General features: G+C 36.6%; 1 protein-coding gene across 1 annotated transcript in view; it reads right to left on the bottom strand.

Annotated features, from left to right (window-relative positions):
• Positions 1–621: 621 nt before the first annotated feature.
• LOC124639455 overlaps positions 622–15,430 on the bottom strand; it is an 85,730-nt gene continuing 70,921 nt past the window's right edge. Inside the window, exon 4 of the mRNA XM_047176823.1 lies at positions 622–3,254. Coding sequence (XP_047032779.1) covers positions 2,650–3,254 — 605 coding nt within the window. The 3' untranslated portion in view covers positions 622–2,649. The remainder of the gene's footprint in view (positions 3,255–15,430) is intronic.

The raw sequence follows: 15,430 nt of genomic DNA, 5'->3' as shown, positions 1-15,430 counted from the left end.
ATGTTTGCCTACTTATGAATAAACAGTACTATTCAAATTACATTCTTGAATCGATTTAGGTAGTCGTTATTAGAAGTCGAGTGTGTATTGAGAATATTTTCTGGTGAAAAGTTGAAGTAGACTGTAGAGGATGCTGCCAGCATTTTATTAATCCGAATTTAAAAGAATCCCGCTTTGGGTGCAACAGAAAGTAGTATAGGTTTAAAACCATGCATTGTTCCTCTAGTTCCCCTTTTAGTACCGAGTCTGTGGTGGCTTGTAAACCTACAGCTCTGGAAATCGTGTAAGTTTAAAACGATCAGAAGTGGGTAACGCGTTTTCTAAACATAGTATTGACATTGAAAGACCTCTATGAAGAAAATTTTTGAATTATTGTTAAATAGTTGGTCTAGCACCATGATTAATATCCAGTTAAAAAATGAAGTAGTAGACAGCAATTTAACATGTTATGTTAGAATTCTGAAACTATCAACTTGACAGCTATTCAAAAAGAAATTAACTATTCATTTTGGCAATAAATAAGACAACGTGAATATTTTTGATAAACAAACATTTTATTATTTTTCAAAACAAAATCTAAAGAAACAAAGTAGTAACAACAAAATAAATCAAACAGCGTTATTATTAATGCACACAATAATTATTATTAATACAAACAAAACCTATGCGAAACATAATTCTATGCGAATAATTATTATGCCAAACTAATTATGACTTTTATTTATATAATAATACTTACAGTAGTTACAATTTTACAAATATTCATTATATTAATATTCTGATATAACTATGGAAATATTTAAAAGACTAATTCTTAGACTCTAATTATATTTCAGTTAAATCTAAATGGCATTATACCTTACGATATAATTTCCATTTTTGGATAGCTATATAGACAATCTTACTAAACAAATATTATTGTTATGCTTCTGCTTTGCTAGAAAGCATAATCAAATCACAAGAAGAAAGATATGCTTTACAAGCGTAGAAAAGTTCGCCAAATAGTGATCGAAAATTTTATCGACTAGGATTCCACATTTCTTACTTAATCATTTCATACTCAACCTTTTCTTAGAGTAGGTATACAATTTTGTTAATTTTATTTTTGCTTAGATGTGTAAAAGCAGGGATAGGTATTAAGGGATACTAATAAATGTCGATTATTATTTGTCACTTTTGGACAACTGACTTATGATGACTGAAACATCGTGACACGGTCCCTGCTAATTAGACACTGATGATAAACAAGCAAGAAACAATATTAAGAAATTAAAATAATCTTAGTAATGTGGTAGTAAGATTGGAAAACACAGATAAAGCAAATTGCGAACGTGATCGATAAAATATGGGTTTTAAAACATTTGATAATTGTAGTTGAAATAAATAATGATTGATTGGTACACAATGAATTGGCAATAATGTTATAGTTTGATCTCGTTCTAAATAAGTTACATGATAATGAAATAAATAATAGTTTTAACGGGTTCTAGCCCATATGGTTTGAAAGAGAACATACCCAGTTTTTTACTAAATATTCTTGAAATATACCTGAAGGATCAGTGAACTAAATATAGACGTACTCGGACAAAAATCATCGATCAAAATATTGAAGCCTATATTGTCGTTACTGTCTATAATATATATTCGTAAAGAATAAATAAATAACAATAAATATTTTTGTCGAATAACCACGATTTGCCTGAAACTGACCGACAGCAATCTCTCGAAAGATTGGTGGCATTTCATAATATCAGTAAGGATCGTGTTGCAACCACACAATACTACAAGGCATACATACATGTAAAATCACGACAAAACTGACAAAAACTTTAAAAACTATTGAACTGAATTAAATCAACCTGCAAGAAATAATATTTAAGACAACTTTATGATTGATATCGACCTCATTTCAATTTGTGTAACATGTTAAAAGGATTACAAAATTATATCAGTTAATGTACATGTTTCGTCAACTTTGTCGTCATTGAAAATTTATGATACCTCATCAGAACATAGATTTGGCTAAATCTTTTTCAACTGTCAGATCAGAATCAAATATGTTTAATTACAATTGATAAATTACTTCATATAGGTGGAATAAATAAAGTTACAGGACCAATTAAATAGTAGACAATGATGATGGTATTTTAGATGATATAATTGAAGTAATTAAAATTACAGAAGCTATAAGAAGCAGAAACCCACTATATATAAGAAGAAGAAACCCACTAGAAGGAACTAAGAACAAGTAAACAATGCAGAGCTTTGAAATGAAGATTAAACTCTTAATGGAGACTAAACTAAATTACATGCTCATGACTTCAAAAGCCATTTTAAATTATATTTACACAGAATTCCCGGCCTGACCTCCTCTCTTGTTAGTTAAACTTTACAAATTAACGTGACCGACGTTATCTACAATCTATTGTTAAGTTGGATAATATTCTTATAATCAGTCAGTCCTTGGATTAATATGTTAGATACAATCGATGAACTGTGTCTGATCTCTCCAATACCGATGAAATTAGCTGCAATAACATCATCTCTATTGGAAATAATCCAATTATTCGCAATGTTGCATAATGTAGCTTTATCAAGATTATTAGGTAAATCAGACCAGTTTGCACTAATCAATTTCTCAAATAACATTCACACAACTTGGACGGTGGCAAAAGCGCTGAATGTTACTTTCTTTGGTGGTTCCGCACTGCAGGTCCTGACTACCGACCTCTTGGCTCCGTCCTGACCGTTCATCTTCAAAACTGGCTTCAGATTAGCAACGTCACCGTGCGACTGAGCCTTAAATCTACCAATCGTGTTGCTAGGATTACCTAAATCTCTTAATTTATTCGTCAAGCCGGTTATTCTGTGGGAAATATTCGAATAGTTATTTTTCTTAGGGTCAATCTGCTGCTTCTTCGGTTCGCTTAACTTCTTAGGTATTTCCAGACTCTGTAGCGAGGTGAATTTCCTGTGGTCTGTGCTCAACAGGTTCCTCTTCATGTCTGTATTCGGTCGCGGTAGCCGAGGCGGCCGCTGGAGGAAGTTGTTCGGTCTGAACGGCATTGGCGTAAGTTTTGGTTTCTGCTCGCTTGGCATGCGGTAATACTGGGGTACTGGTTCCAATCTTTGGGGTTTCCGTAGCGTGAGGGCCATCGCCATCTTGGTCGGTCTGGCGAGGCTGTCGAACGCTGTCGTTGAGAACTGGGATCGGCTGCTCTTCCACTCTTCGCGGTCAGACTCGTAGCCGGTCACTGAAAACGAGAAACAAAAGACTATTTATAACATATACAAAGGATTCGCAGTCTTAATTTCATCATCATTATCATTACAGAGATCCGGCAGCGAGTAAAAAACCAGAATTAAACAAATTCCGTATTGGACATAACTGTTTGCTACCGACCAAGGAGACTCTTTATCAATATTTAACTTAAAGCACTTATTTAAATAAGTCGTGCTTATTTCGCAGTCTGGCCAAGACGGACCTTCACTTCCTACATACAAAAATAAACGAATAAATTAGAGTTATCTTAAGATTTAATGGATACGAATATTAATGAATTTTTGGAACGTAATTATAAATTGTAAGGACTGTTATTTGTGAGTATGTAAATAACTCCGAATTGGACGCAAGCGTTACATCAGCTGTTGGTTTGGATTCGGAACACGCGCGCGTTTCCGTGCTCCCGCGCATACGAATCGGCTGCGAGGTACAAGACATGACTGACGGAGATGACCTAGCTGATCTGACTGCAAGGATGCCGCTGTTTACAGGAAAATGTACAATTTTGACGTTAATTTAGTAGGTAGTATATTCCTTTGTTTCTATCAAGAGAGTAGGAACTCTAGATGTTTGCTTAGATTCTAAAGATGTCGTGTTTTGTATGAGTTCGTGCGTTGTCTAGCCGACTTCCTCACTTTCTATTCGCATCTGAAAGACGTCTCCAAGCTCCGAGCTCGTTAGACTTGAGTCCTATTCATAATTATAGTAAAAACAGTACGCGGATATATCGCTTAATCTATGTAGCTTACGGAGGCTTTTGATTGAGTAAAATACAGAAACCAGATTATAATTGGGATTATTAACTATTAGTATAGAAACTTTAACAACAAGATATTTTAAAATTATCTATCCCACGATACGAAATCTTAGGACTGATTTGAAAATTTATGTCAGAATAATTTAGGCAGACCTTTTTGTAATGAAAAACATGGTTCAAAATTTAAAGGTCTATCAGAAGGAGAGCTGAACAAAACATTTGATGAATCAGACAAACGTAAAAGTTAGATCAGAGATAAGATTTTTGATTCTAAAGGACAAGGTGATATTTTTGTTTTATAATGTTCAGATGCAACAGATAACGAAAGCTACAAGCGATTTTGAGAATTCATCTTGTACTACATTTTCTGATTTATTGGTAATCTTTAATTTTAAAATTGTAATTTAAAACGTTTTTTTTAAAGCTTAATTACGCATTTTCCTGAAACTAAACAAATAAGGAGTACCATAGGGGATTGTAATAGGCTCAACAGACCTTCAATATTATACGTCAATTATCATGTTATTAAAATATGAAAAGTTCATTTATTTCGCAAGCCTGAACTCGGCCGGTAATGCGACCTTCATTTTAAACATTGTATTTCAATATGGCCGATGTGATGAGCATCGAAATTCAATTCAGTTACATACAGATTACATTTAAATAAAACCTTGATATTTTTGGTAAGAATTAGCAAAAATGCGATAGATCGAGCTCATGCTGAAGAAATTAAAAAAATGCAAAGAATGTTTTATTGCTGTGTTGAAAACTTTTCATTATAATCAACCATATTGTCCCACAGCTGACACATCGTGAGACGTATGGTGGTGGTGCTATTGGTGCTATTGGTTATATTTTATCTATGCGTCTCCAGATCAGAAAAGTACCCATATTAGCTACGTGTCTAAGCCTACCTTATTGGTGTGCAACATTATAACGAGTACCTGGTGAAGATTTTGAGGCAACCTATACTGTACGATGTCTCAATCACCACGCTTGCTTACCAAGAAAGATCAGTTTGTAATAAATAAATCATCACAGCGACTTGTAACAAGAGATCAGGGTTACAGTAATCATATATGTTACATTATCCGACCATGAAGGGCAGGTTCGATTCCCGCGCGTGTCACTTTACTGTGCGCTTCCGTAACTTTTGACTACTGTTGCATGACATTCTGTGTCACTGGAATTATTTATTACAAGCTTGGGATTGCGAGTTTATTCACATGCATCAGCCATACTTGTGAGATTCCTCTTTTAAAAGCTACTAAAATGTAAGAGATGAAAGAGGTAGTGAAAAGCTGTCTGAGATAGTGAAAAGAGTATTCGGAGTTAGTCTATTTATTGAGGGAGTCTACAGCCTACTTTTCCCTCCCATATCTTCTCAATAATTCCTTGATGCATGATGCGGGTAGATCCATGGGGAATTGCTGGTTTTCTTACAAGTAATACTCAATACAACATCCGTCTTACAAATGCTCCAGATTATTACGAAATGAGTGAACCCAAAATGTATTTCCAAATCCCATATTGATTCTAACGGCAATACCTAAATGAATCACAATTACAAAGAATTGTTTTAACCCCTTTCACTTTTCGCCAACATGACTGACTAATAATTTTGACACTACGCATGTTTGAAATTCGGACATCCGTATTTGTGTGATGTTTACGCAATATGGACTTAAAATTCGTCATATTCATATCCTGTGGGGCTGTCATTTGAACATCCTTGGTAGTCGTTATGAGTAGTCGGAAGCCAGAAAGTATGACAGTCTTACCAAGGGGTATTGGGTTGCCCGGGTAACTGGATTGAGGAGGTTCCATAGGCAGTCCTTTCTTGTATTTTACTGGTACTCAGCTGCATTTGGTTAGATTGGATGCTGATGGGCAGATGGCTAGGTAGATGATGTAGGGCTCAGTTCACAAAGTGAAAGGAAAGTTTGTATCTAATGAGCCTTTTGAATTTTATGATTGTGCGCACAGATTCTGCATCATCATTAAATGATGGATAAAAAGGACGATCCTAATAAAATCTCTATTCAGAAGAAACCACGTCTGAATTTATTACATCATAAAACGTTATGACTATTCTACTATTCGTAGTAAAATCCATTCTTTATTGGTACTTCAATTAATTTTACTCAGTTCAACTATTTTGGACCCTATGCAGTAAACAATAGAGACTACAATACATGCACTTGGTTTGACATTTGCAGTACCTTTAGCCCATTGTGATGTAGACCAATAGGTAAAATACAGTTATGCAAGATGGATTACCTCTTATATTTTGGGACATCAACGTTTAATAAAATGTTAAGTAATTTTTTTTTTACGTAAACATCATATTGATGATTACGGACTTGTTGAGTGTATTATTTGGGATACCACTAGCTAACTATACCATCACACACTAGGTACGTTACTCATTAACTAACTTTATGCTGATCATAATTCTCTACGTGATAAGATTTAGACTTTTGATGATGATGAAAGGCAGACACTTGTAAACTGATATTATGAGTCTAACATAGGATACCCCAAAGCTATCCTATTGGGCGACCTGTCCTAAAGAAAGCCAAGTGTTCTATAATAACCTACATCCAAATTTCCCAATACCGGTACTATTAGAATCTTCATCGTCACTCATAAAGTGTTTGTCTTAACGCAATCCACTTTTACGAGCTTGTCCTCAGTTGCACAAACGGCTCGAGATGACATGCCGCCATCTTTGACACGGATGTGTGTGGTTACGACTCTTTGTGGCTGTCCCGGATCAGTAGTTGTACTAGTATGTACATATATGAGACCATTGTAATGGAACTTTTTGAGAAAATTGGTGGTGATTTGGAGATTTATAAGGGGTTCAATTAGAGAACAGTTCAACTGGTAATATTAAAGAATGAAATTAATGACTTTTAGGCACACTTTTAGGAAAAAAAAATAGCAAAAAATCTAACATTGAAGGAAATTTTCGAAGAAAATAGCTGTAGATCCAAATTCAGGAAAATAAACTACCAGATCCCAGAAAAATACAACACAATGCTTCACGGAAAATATTACAAAACCAACTGATATATTTATGTAGAATATATGAGTTCCTATTAAACAAAATTATAATTTCGTAATCTGTAATCGGTCCCTAGTTCCGAATAAGGCTTATCGTTACAGCTTCACATCTCACAGTCACGTGCTTGGATATATGGCATAGCTAATCATAGTTTACAATCAGCGTATGTGCAACTCACCTAACCCTTATTGTTAATTTTGCTACGAAGACTTTAATAGGATGAGGTTTATGTCGTATCTGGGATAGAATTAGAAAAATCTTTCGCAAGCTCTCTCTCATCCCTTCCTCATTCATTTTTTGTTCTGAATTCTTCTGAACTACAATTACTAATACAGCAGATTAATAAGTAAATATAATAGCGGCTACAGACTCCCACTTCCCGTCGTGGGTGCAGCGTTAGGGATGACATCACCTCTTCAGAATTTGATAAAAAAATGAAAATAGTACAAACAAATGGCGATCGAAATTCTATACCACCAAAATTAATTCACGTACATAAGCAATGTAAACAAAATTTTCCATAATCCAATGTACCGTGTTAATTGGGGCTAAGCTAATATTATTTAGACCCTACATTATTGGCTTTGTGTACACAAAGCTAATTGCTTGGACTGGCCTTAAATATAATGCTTTTGAGTTTGCATACAATTGCTCAATTTCACCGGCGAAGAAGGTTTTGAGGACATGGTAACTTTAACCATATTGAAACAGACTTGTTTGTAAGTTTTGACTAACATATTTTTTTAGTTAATTATATAATAGATGGTAATAGTCAGTCCATCCTAGGTATATACTAACATTGAAGACGTTTCCTAAATCTCAAATCTATGAAACGAATGGACCGATTCTAGAAATAATTCAAGTAAGAAATTAATTGAAGCGTGGAAAACAATATGGTCCTTTATATTATAATACAGTTATTATTCATCTATTATAAAAGGTCGTTATATCGTAATGGTCGTCAAACTAATTTGCAATAATCGTGTGTCAGATAAGAATCTAAGCTCGAATGACTGCAGGGACAATACAGCACGACTTGTATACTCGTACTACAACAGCGCGGGCGCAGGTTTCGTGTCGTCCTCTTTCTCTTACAGTAGCGAGCAATTAAATTGGGTTCATTGAAAATGTACTTATTAAATACAAAAAATATGATGTGTGCATTTATTAAATACTATAAATTGCTACTTAGAAATGTTAATAATCTTTTTTAAGCCCCTTTACCTGGTAGAGTTTGATAAATCTGTATGTGTATGTCTTGTAAGTAGTAGTAGTAACTAGATGAAGATGGCGAGTTTCAACTAAACTTAAATCTAGTCTAGAAAATCTGGCTTTATAGAAAATCTCAATATGTTTCAGTAGTCGTGCTTACAACTACACTAACAAAGAAGTATTTTTTTTCGCAATTTATGAATTTCAAATGGTATCGTTACTGACCCAAATTGTAAGCTCTCAAGTTTATTCATTATTGCCGAAGACAAACATTTGCAAACTGTTGCTAAGAATAATCAGATACAGAATGATTTCATGTTGTAACTTCCGAATTTTTATAGGAATTTCCATACATACTTTAACATTTTAAAGCTGGTAGATTTTGCTGGAGAGTTTGTTACGCTACTTCTTCCCAGAAAAAACACATAAGAAGTAGTGAAGGGTGGGCGTTTTGGAGGCTGTCTTTTGTTTTTTGACGTTCAAAAAGTATGGTTTTGCAGCTAAAGGACATTGTTCAATTTTGGCCTAAGAACCGATGTGAATATAAATTATACTATAATTTTCATTTATTTTTATATTGTTTGAAACATATTTTAGTATTCCACGGACACTTCAAATAAATAAATTCCAAATAAAAAGTTGGGTCACAATTATTGATGCGTTATAAAATGTTTCCGTCAGCCAGTGCTGCCAGTTTCGGAAGTTTTCGCGATTTCGGTAAATACGGATCGAATTGAGAACCTCCTTTCCGAAGTCGGTTATTAAAATAAGTTGCTAACACTTTATTCATTTAAATACCTAAACTGACTAGCTAGAAAAAAACTAGTATTCTATATGTTTTAAGCGAAATCGCGAATTTCTAGCTTGGCATTCGAGTAGGATTATAGTTTTCGTAATTGGCAACACTGGTGTACTCCAGTCAGTTTGCTAGAAGTCAGTTTAATTGCTTTGCGACTTTCGTTTCTTTTATGATTTTCTATGCGTTTCATGGTTTTATTCTAACAACTTTGGCTTGATTACGGACTCCGATTAGATTGCGTACTTGGTAGACTCGGCTGTGTGTAAAGGACTGGATTTTCCTGGCATTTTCGGATATTGCTGTGTCTGTGATCGAATTTAGTTGTATTATAATTACAACAATGGATGCAGAATATAGTATATTGTATAAATTGTGGATCTGCTGGAGGTTCTTTAGTATTAGAAAACGAAGATATACTTCGTTGCATACAACAATGGACTGTTCCCCGTATGGTAAATGGTCTACGAAAGTGTTTTTCTAATTTTGATAAGAATGTTACTACCTACTTATGTTTTCAAAAGCACACAATTTCTCGGTTTTCAAATCAATTGCCCACAATTGCAAGTTACTTGACATTTACTAATGTTTTATTGTATTTATTACAGGTTGAAGCTCACCTTTTATGTACGACGTGTTGGTCTGAAGCAGTCGAGCATAATAAGATGCAATGCACTGTTTGACGCAATTGTGTACTTTGTAAGAAGCTCCTACCATCAGGCGTTACTGTTGCAATTGTATCGTTGGGCGTAGAACAGTGGGCTGTTGTGCCCACATAATGACTATTATCTGGTATTTAAGCTGGGCGAGATACCAAAATTCAATTGAACCCCCTGCTCAGTTCTTAGATAATATATTATTGAGAAATATTGATGATTAAAAACCTTTAATTCAATATAAAAATTGTTTTTATTGCACATCCTCGAAAACCTCTTTCATTGTTATTGGTAAACCTTACTTTAAATGTTAAATTATTTTGTGTGGTAATGACATTTTTAGTATGGTCTGTGCCTTCTTGGTAATAGACCGCGGGTTCGATTCCCGCCTTATGGCATGTAGATAGCTAGATAACTGTCTAATATAAAAGTGGTAATAATCATTTAAATAAATAATTCTCCATCGTAATAATATCGATATTTTATGAATTGTGGTGAATGGAACTCTTCCATTTTGGATACTTATGCGTTTTATCACAAATCCAAAGTGGATTCACTATATATTAAGAAACGTAACGTTGAAAACAAAAGCGTTAAGGTAGTTGTTTTTCATAAAAATTCTAAGCATTCATGAAAACTAGTCACACGCCCCGTCTTCGCACGGTGGCAATGTAAAACCTTGGTGTAAACCTTCCTCTTAACCTACTCTATCTATTAAAAAAAATCGCACCCAAATCCATTGCGTAGTTTTAAAGATCTAAAGCATTCATAGGGACAGACAGAAAATGCTACTTTATAAAATGATCATTGTCAAAGAATTATCTTAAACTTGACTAGGTACTATCTCTTTTCCTAGTATCTAGTAGAGTAGTCTTTTCCTAGATCTAGAAGAGAACATATAGAGCTGTACATAGTATTGTTGATATTTTGTATAGTGTAGTTTGATAATACTACTCTGATATTTCACGCAAGCTTGGTTATTTTTTATTTATAACCTCAAAATATTAACTTTTTTCGTAATTATTTTAGTTTCCTGAAGTGTCCGTTCGTGAAAACTTATTTCATAGGATTCCATATAATTTTAAGAGTTTATAGAAGTCACTTTCCATTCGAACGGTTCTTAGGCAGAACATGTATGGAGCCGGAACAATGTCCTTTGAATAAATGATTTTGAGTTTGAGTTTTAAGCTTGTCATAACCTTCAGGCCATTGAAGTCTATAACTAATATAATTAGCATATTGCTCATGTTAGATAACTGCTTAATAATTAGCTAATTGACTTCTACAAGGTGTTGATTTGCATTTGTGCCATACTTCAGGAGGAGGTCATAAAATACGTTAATAATCGATTGGAACTACAGTGGACGGGAAATCTATACATATAATAAATCTGTAAAAAAACTGTGTCTGTACATTGAATATATTAAAAAAATAATAATTGGGTGGGGTTTAGAAACAGTAATGGAGCACAAATCCAAAAAAAAAATTCTGTCTGTTTGTCTGTATGTCTGTATGTCTGTATGTCTGTATGTCTGTATGTCTGTTTGTTTGTACACGCTAATCTTCCGAACTACTGAACGGATTTCAATGTTTTTTTCTTTGTTGTATCAGTATTAAGCCTGGCCAACATATAGGCTATAATTTATCTTCGAAACTTGAAGACCTGATGCAGAACTCCAACAGACCAACAAAACTATAAGAGATACAAAAATGGTGCCGTGGTAAAATTTTTTTCATGTGATGAGCATTTTCACCTGAGATAATAAATTTTAAGATCTGGAACACCTGATGTGGAACCCCAAGAGCCCAGCTTCTCTGTACCATATACAGGTATGACGTTTTAGCAAAAGTTGTTCAATCTGATAAGCACTCTCTGTTGACTTATAAAAATTGAAGATGTAAAACACCTGATGTGGAACTCCAGGAGCCCAGCTAGACTATAGCATATGAAGATATGACGTTTTAGTAAAAGTGGTTTAATCTGATAAGCACTCTCTATTGACGTATAAACATCGAAGATCTGGAACACCTGATGTGGAACTTCAAGAGCAATACTACACTTGAAATGTTTAGAAATTAATGTTATGAAATAGGTATGGTGAACCAAAAAAAGTAATTAGTCCGTCTTTTAGATAACCCTAAAATAACGGACACCTATTTTTCTTTTCTCTCTCTCACAAACAAATAATAACGAAGATACAACAACGCTTAAATTTCGTGTTAAGTCACTGCTTAGTATAAATTTTACATACTCAGACGTGGCGTCACGAGCCCCCACTCTCCGACTTTGTTGCATTATATCTCATTATTATTTTGTATGTCTCTTCCAGACCTCGGGACTATAGAGTTCCGAATTTTTGGGAGGCAAACGTGGGGCCGAAGCCAACACACTGAAGCCCTTTTGAGACAACTTTCATGAAATGGTGACACAAAACCGACAATTATCCCTTTATACACTATAGAAATGAACCCAAGGACAATCCCCGGTGGACGTCGTTAAAAAAAAGACAATCCCCGGTTCTGTGCTAAACTATTGCTAACTATGGAGGAAGACTACTTGGGCTATTGTGATGGGATGTTAGTGGATGACAATGTATTGGGTACATGTAAAAATGGCAGGTGGAGACTCGCCACTTCACTTACTGGGCCCCCGGGAACCAGTCACTGAATAGCAACAAGAGGGCAACAGGGACATGAGCGGCTGAAGGTTGAGGATACCTCGGTGGACTTTAAACGCAGATTACGCGCTCCCTGTGCTTACCATGAGGCACCTACCCTCCGAGCAGGGCTACTAATCCTGCTCTAGCGACTCCACTCTGGACGGCCAAGCCAAGCCAGAGGCGTGAGACCTACCCCCGTCATGGTTCACTCCGACCGGCCGGAGATGGGGGACAGTATACTCTCCCTGGAGAACTCAGTATATATAGCCCCGCGGGGTCGCTACTCCCCGTCATCAGCCTCAGATGTTCTGCGGTGCCTATATCTCATTATTATTGTCGTTATTATCTGAAGAGCCTTTGTCCCAATTATGTTAGGGTCGACTTCCAGTCACGATGCAACTGAGTACCAGTGTTTTACAAGGAGCGACTGCCTATCTGACCTCCACAACCCGGTTACCCGCTCAACCCAACACCCCTTGGTAAGACTTACTGGCTTTTGACTACCCATAACGACTGCCAAGAATGTTCAATGACAGCCGGAACCTACAGTTTAACATCCCCTCCAAATAACGGTCATTGGTATCCAAAATATACGTAGAAAGTACATACGAACTTAGAAAAGTTGCATTGGCAGGCACTTGCCAGACCTGGAATCAAAGACGCACGCTCATACTTGAGAGATTGGTTCTCTACCCACTAAACCACCACGACTTCCACTAAGTCACCACGACTTTGTCATCTATTTAAAGTTTTTTTACGTAATAATACGTGTAATATTTTTGCCACACACAACTTAAATGCGGACTAATTAGAATCACTACTTTTATCCCTATGGTCACGTCTATTGCGGTTCAGTTCTCAGCGTTTTGTTTAGTCTGCTGTGCTTTTGCCGTTAAAGTACAAAAATTAAATATTTGGAACGTTTCTAATGGTTATGCGTATTCCGTTGTTTTCAAGTCAACGGGCCCTTAAAATTCAATATCAGACTATTCAGATCTTTGATTTTGCCGACCCCGTAGTCGCTGGCATAAGGGACAGGATCCGCGTACGAAGTCGCGGGCAGAAGCTAGTAGCTAATATGTACTGCTTTTTTTGTCATTGTAATGTCGTAGTATTTCAGAATTAATCCAATTTTATGAAAGAAAATTATGAATGAACGTTGCGTATGCTTTGTGTTTGTGTTTGTGTGAAGGCACAGCATGGTTTTAAGGCCAGTAACACACGCGCCAAGTTCAAATACGGCTAGATGACATTGACGGAATTCCGAAAAACAAAAATTAAAAAAAAAAATACGTACCAATTTTTTTGTTGATTTGGGTCGAGAATCATTAGCATAATTACGTCCTTGAATATGGCACGGATGCAAATCAACAGCTTGTATAGAGCGTTTAATATCACTTAACCTTGTAATAAGATGTTGTATCGATATAAGCTCTTTTATGACTCGTTAGGTTACTGTTAATGTTATACAGCCTTTTTATCGTCCCACTGATGGGGGAACAGGCCTCCTCTCACACAGAGAAGGATTGAGCATTAATCACCACGCTTGCTCAATGCGGGTTGGTGATGTCCAGGTTCCTCAAGATGTTTTCCTCTACCTTTTTATAAGACATTGGTGTCCAAGATATACTTAGAAAGTATGTATATACAAACTAAGAAAAGTTGCAGTGGTACTTGCGTGAACTGAAATCGAACCCACACCCTCATACTCGAGAGGTTCGTTCTTTACCCACTAGGCCACCACGGCCTTTAGGTTATTAAGTTAGATAGTTATGTGTATGCGCATATTGTAACCTAAGACAATGTTATGTACCGTGTCACATTCAAAGCTTTTGTTGAAAATCAATTACTAGACTCTTAATGGTCGACCCCTAACACACTAATAGTTAATGGTGCCTTAATGGTTTATCAGTCTTGCCTTGCATACATTTCGATATTTTATGAACGTCCCGTATTATTGTGGAATTAAATTTCCACCAGGCCGTTAAAGTACCCACTTAAAGGAACCTAGTAATAAATATCCAAAACCTTGGGTTGCCCAAACAGTTTTTTTTTATATTTACATCTTAGTAGGCCATTATACATTAAACATCATCATCCTCCAAGCCTTTTCTCAACTATGTTGGGGTCGGCTTCCAGTTTAACCGGATGTAGCTGAGTACCAGTGCTTAAAGACCTTTACAAGGAGCGACTGCCCTATCTGACCCCCTCAACCCAGTTACCCGGGCAACCCAATACCCCTTGGTTAGACTGGCCTTTATAGGTATATTAAACATGTACTCATCATATATGTTCAATGCTTCCTAGGCAGATGAGACACCGCAAATATTTTTAGAACTCAATATATTCAAGTATGGGTGCGTCCACATCTGGCGAATGCGCCGCGAATGCGCAGCACGCGAGCCGATCGCGAGCTGTCCACGAGCTGCGCGCGTGCATTTTTGTTCGTGCGCCGCTTCTGCGCCGCTCGCGCGCAGCTCGCGCGCGACCTAAGCGCCGCACGCGAGCGGCGCGCAGGCGGCGCGCGACGTCTGCCATCTTCGATGGTACTGAGCCAATATACGGAACTGTAAGGGCGAGTACTGATTGCGCGCAGATCGCGCGCCGCTCGCGCGCTCTATACGAGCCTTGCGTGAGTTGCGCTAAAGAGGCGCACCGAACTATTGCAGTGACTGCACGCGCGCAGCTCGCGGACAGCTCGCGATCGGCTCGCGTGCTGCGCATTCGCGGCGCATTCGCCAGATGTGGACGCACCCTTACGATACTTTAAGGCCTAGACAACACGTAACACCCTGTATGGTAATTGGGAATACATAATCATCATGTATTTAAGCATCTGTGTCGTGGTGTAAAGTGTAGAAATAGTGAGATCACTGGCTGTTGTTGATAAATCGGTTCCGCCAATCACGGCGCGCGTTTGATTAGCCCTACGTGACTGATTTTAACTTAATGAGAGTTTGGGGATTTTCTTGATTTTTTTGTTGCTTAGATCATAA

This window comes from Helicoverpa zea, chromosome 19, assembly GCF_022581195.2.
Source record: "Helicoverpa zea isolate HzStark_Cry1AcR chromosome 19, ilHelZeax1.1, whole genome shotgun sequence".
In the NCBI taxonomy this organism is placed as follows: domain Eukaryota; kingdom Metazoa; phylum Arthropoda; class Insecta; order Lepidoptera; family Noctuidae; genus Helicoverpa; species Helicoverpa zea.
Note: the sequence above shows the minus strand (reverse complement) of the source record. Positions and strands in the feature narration are given on the sequence as shown.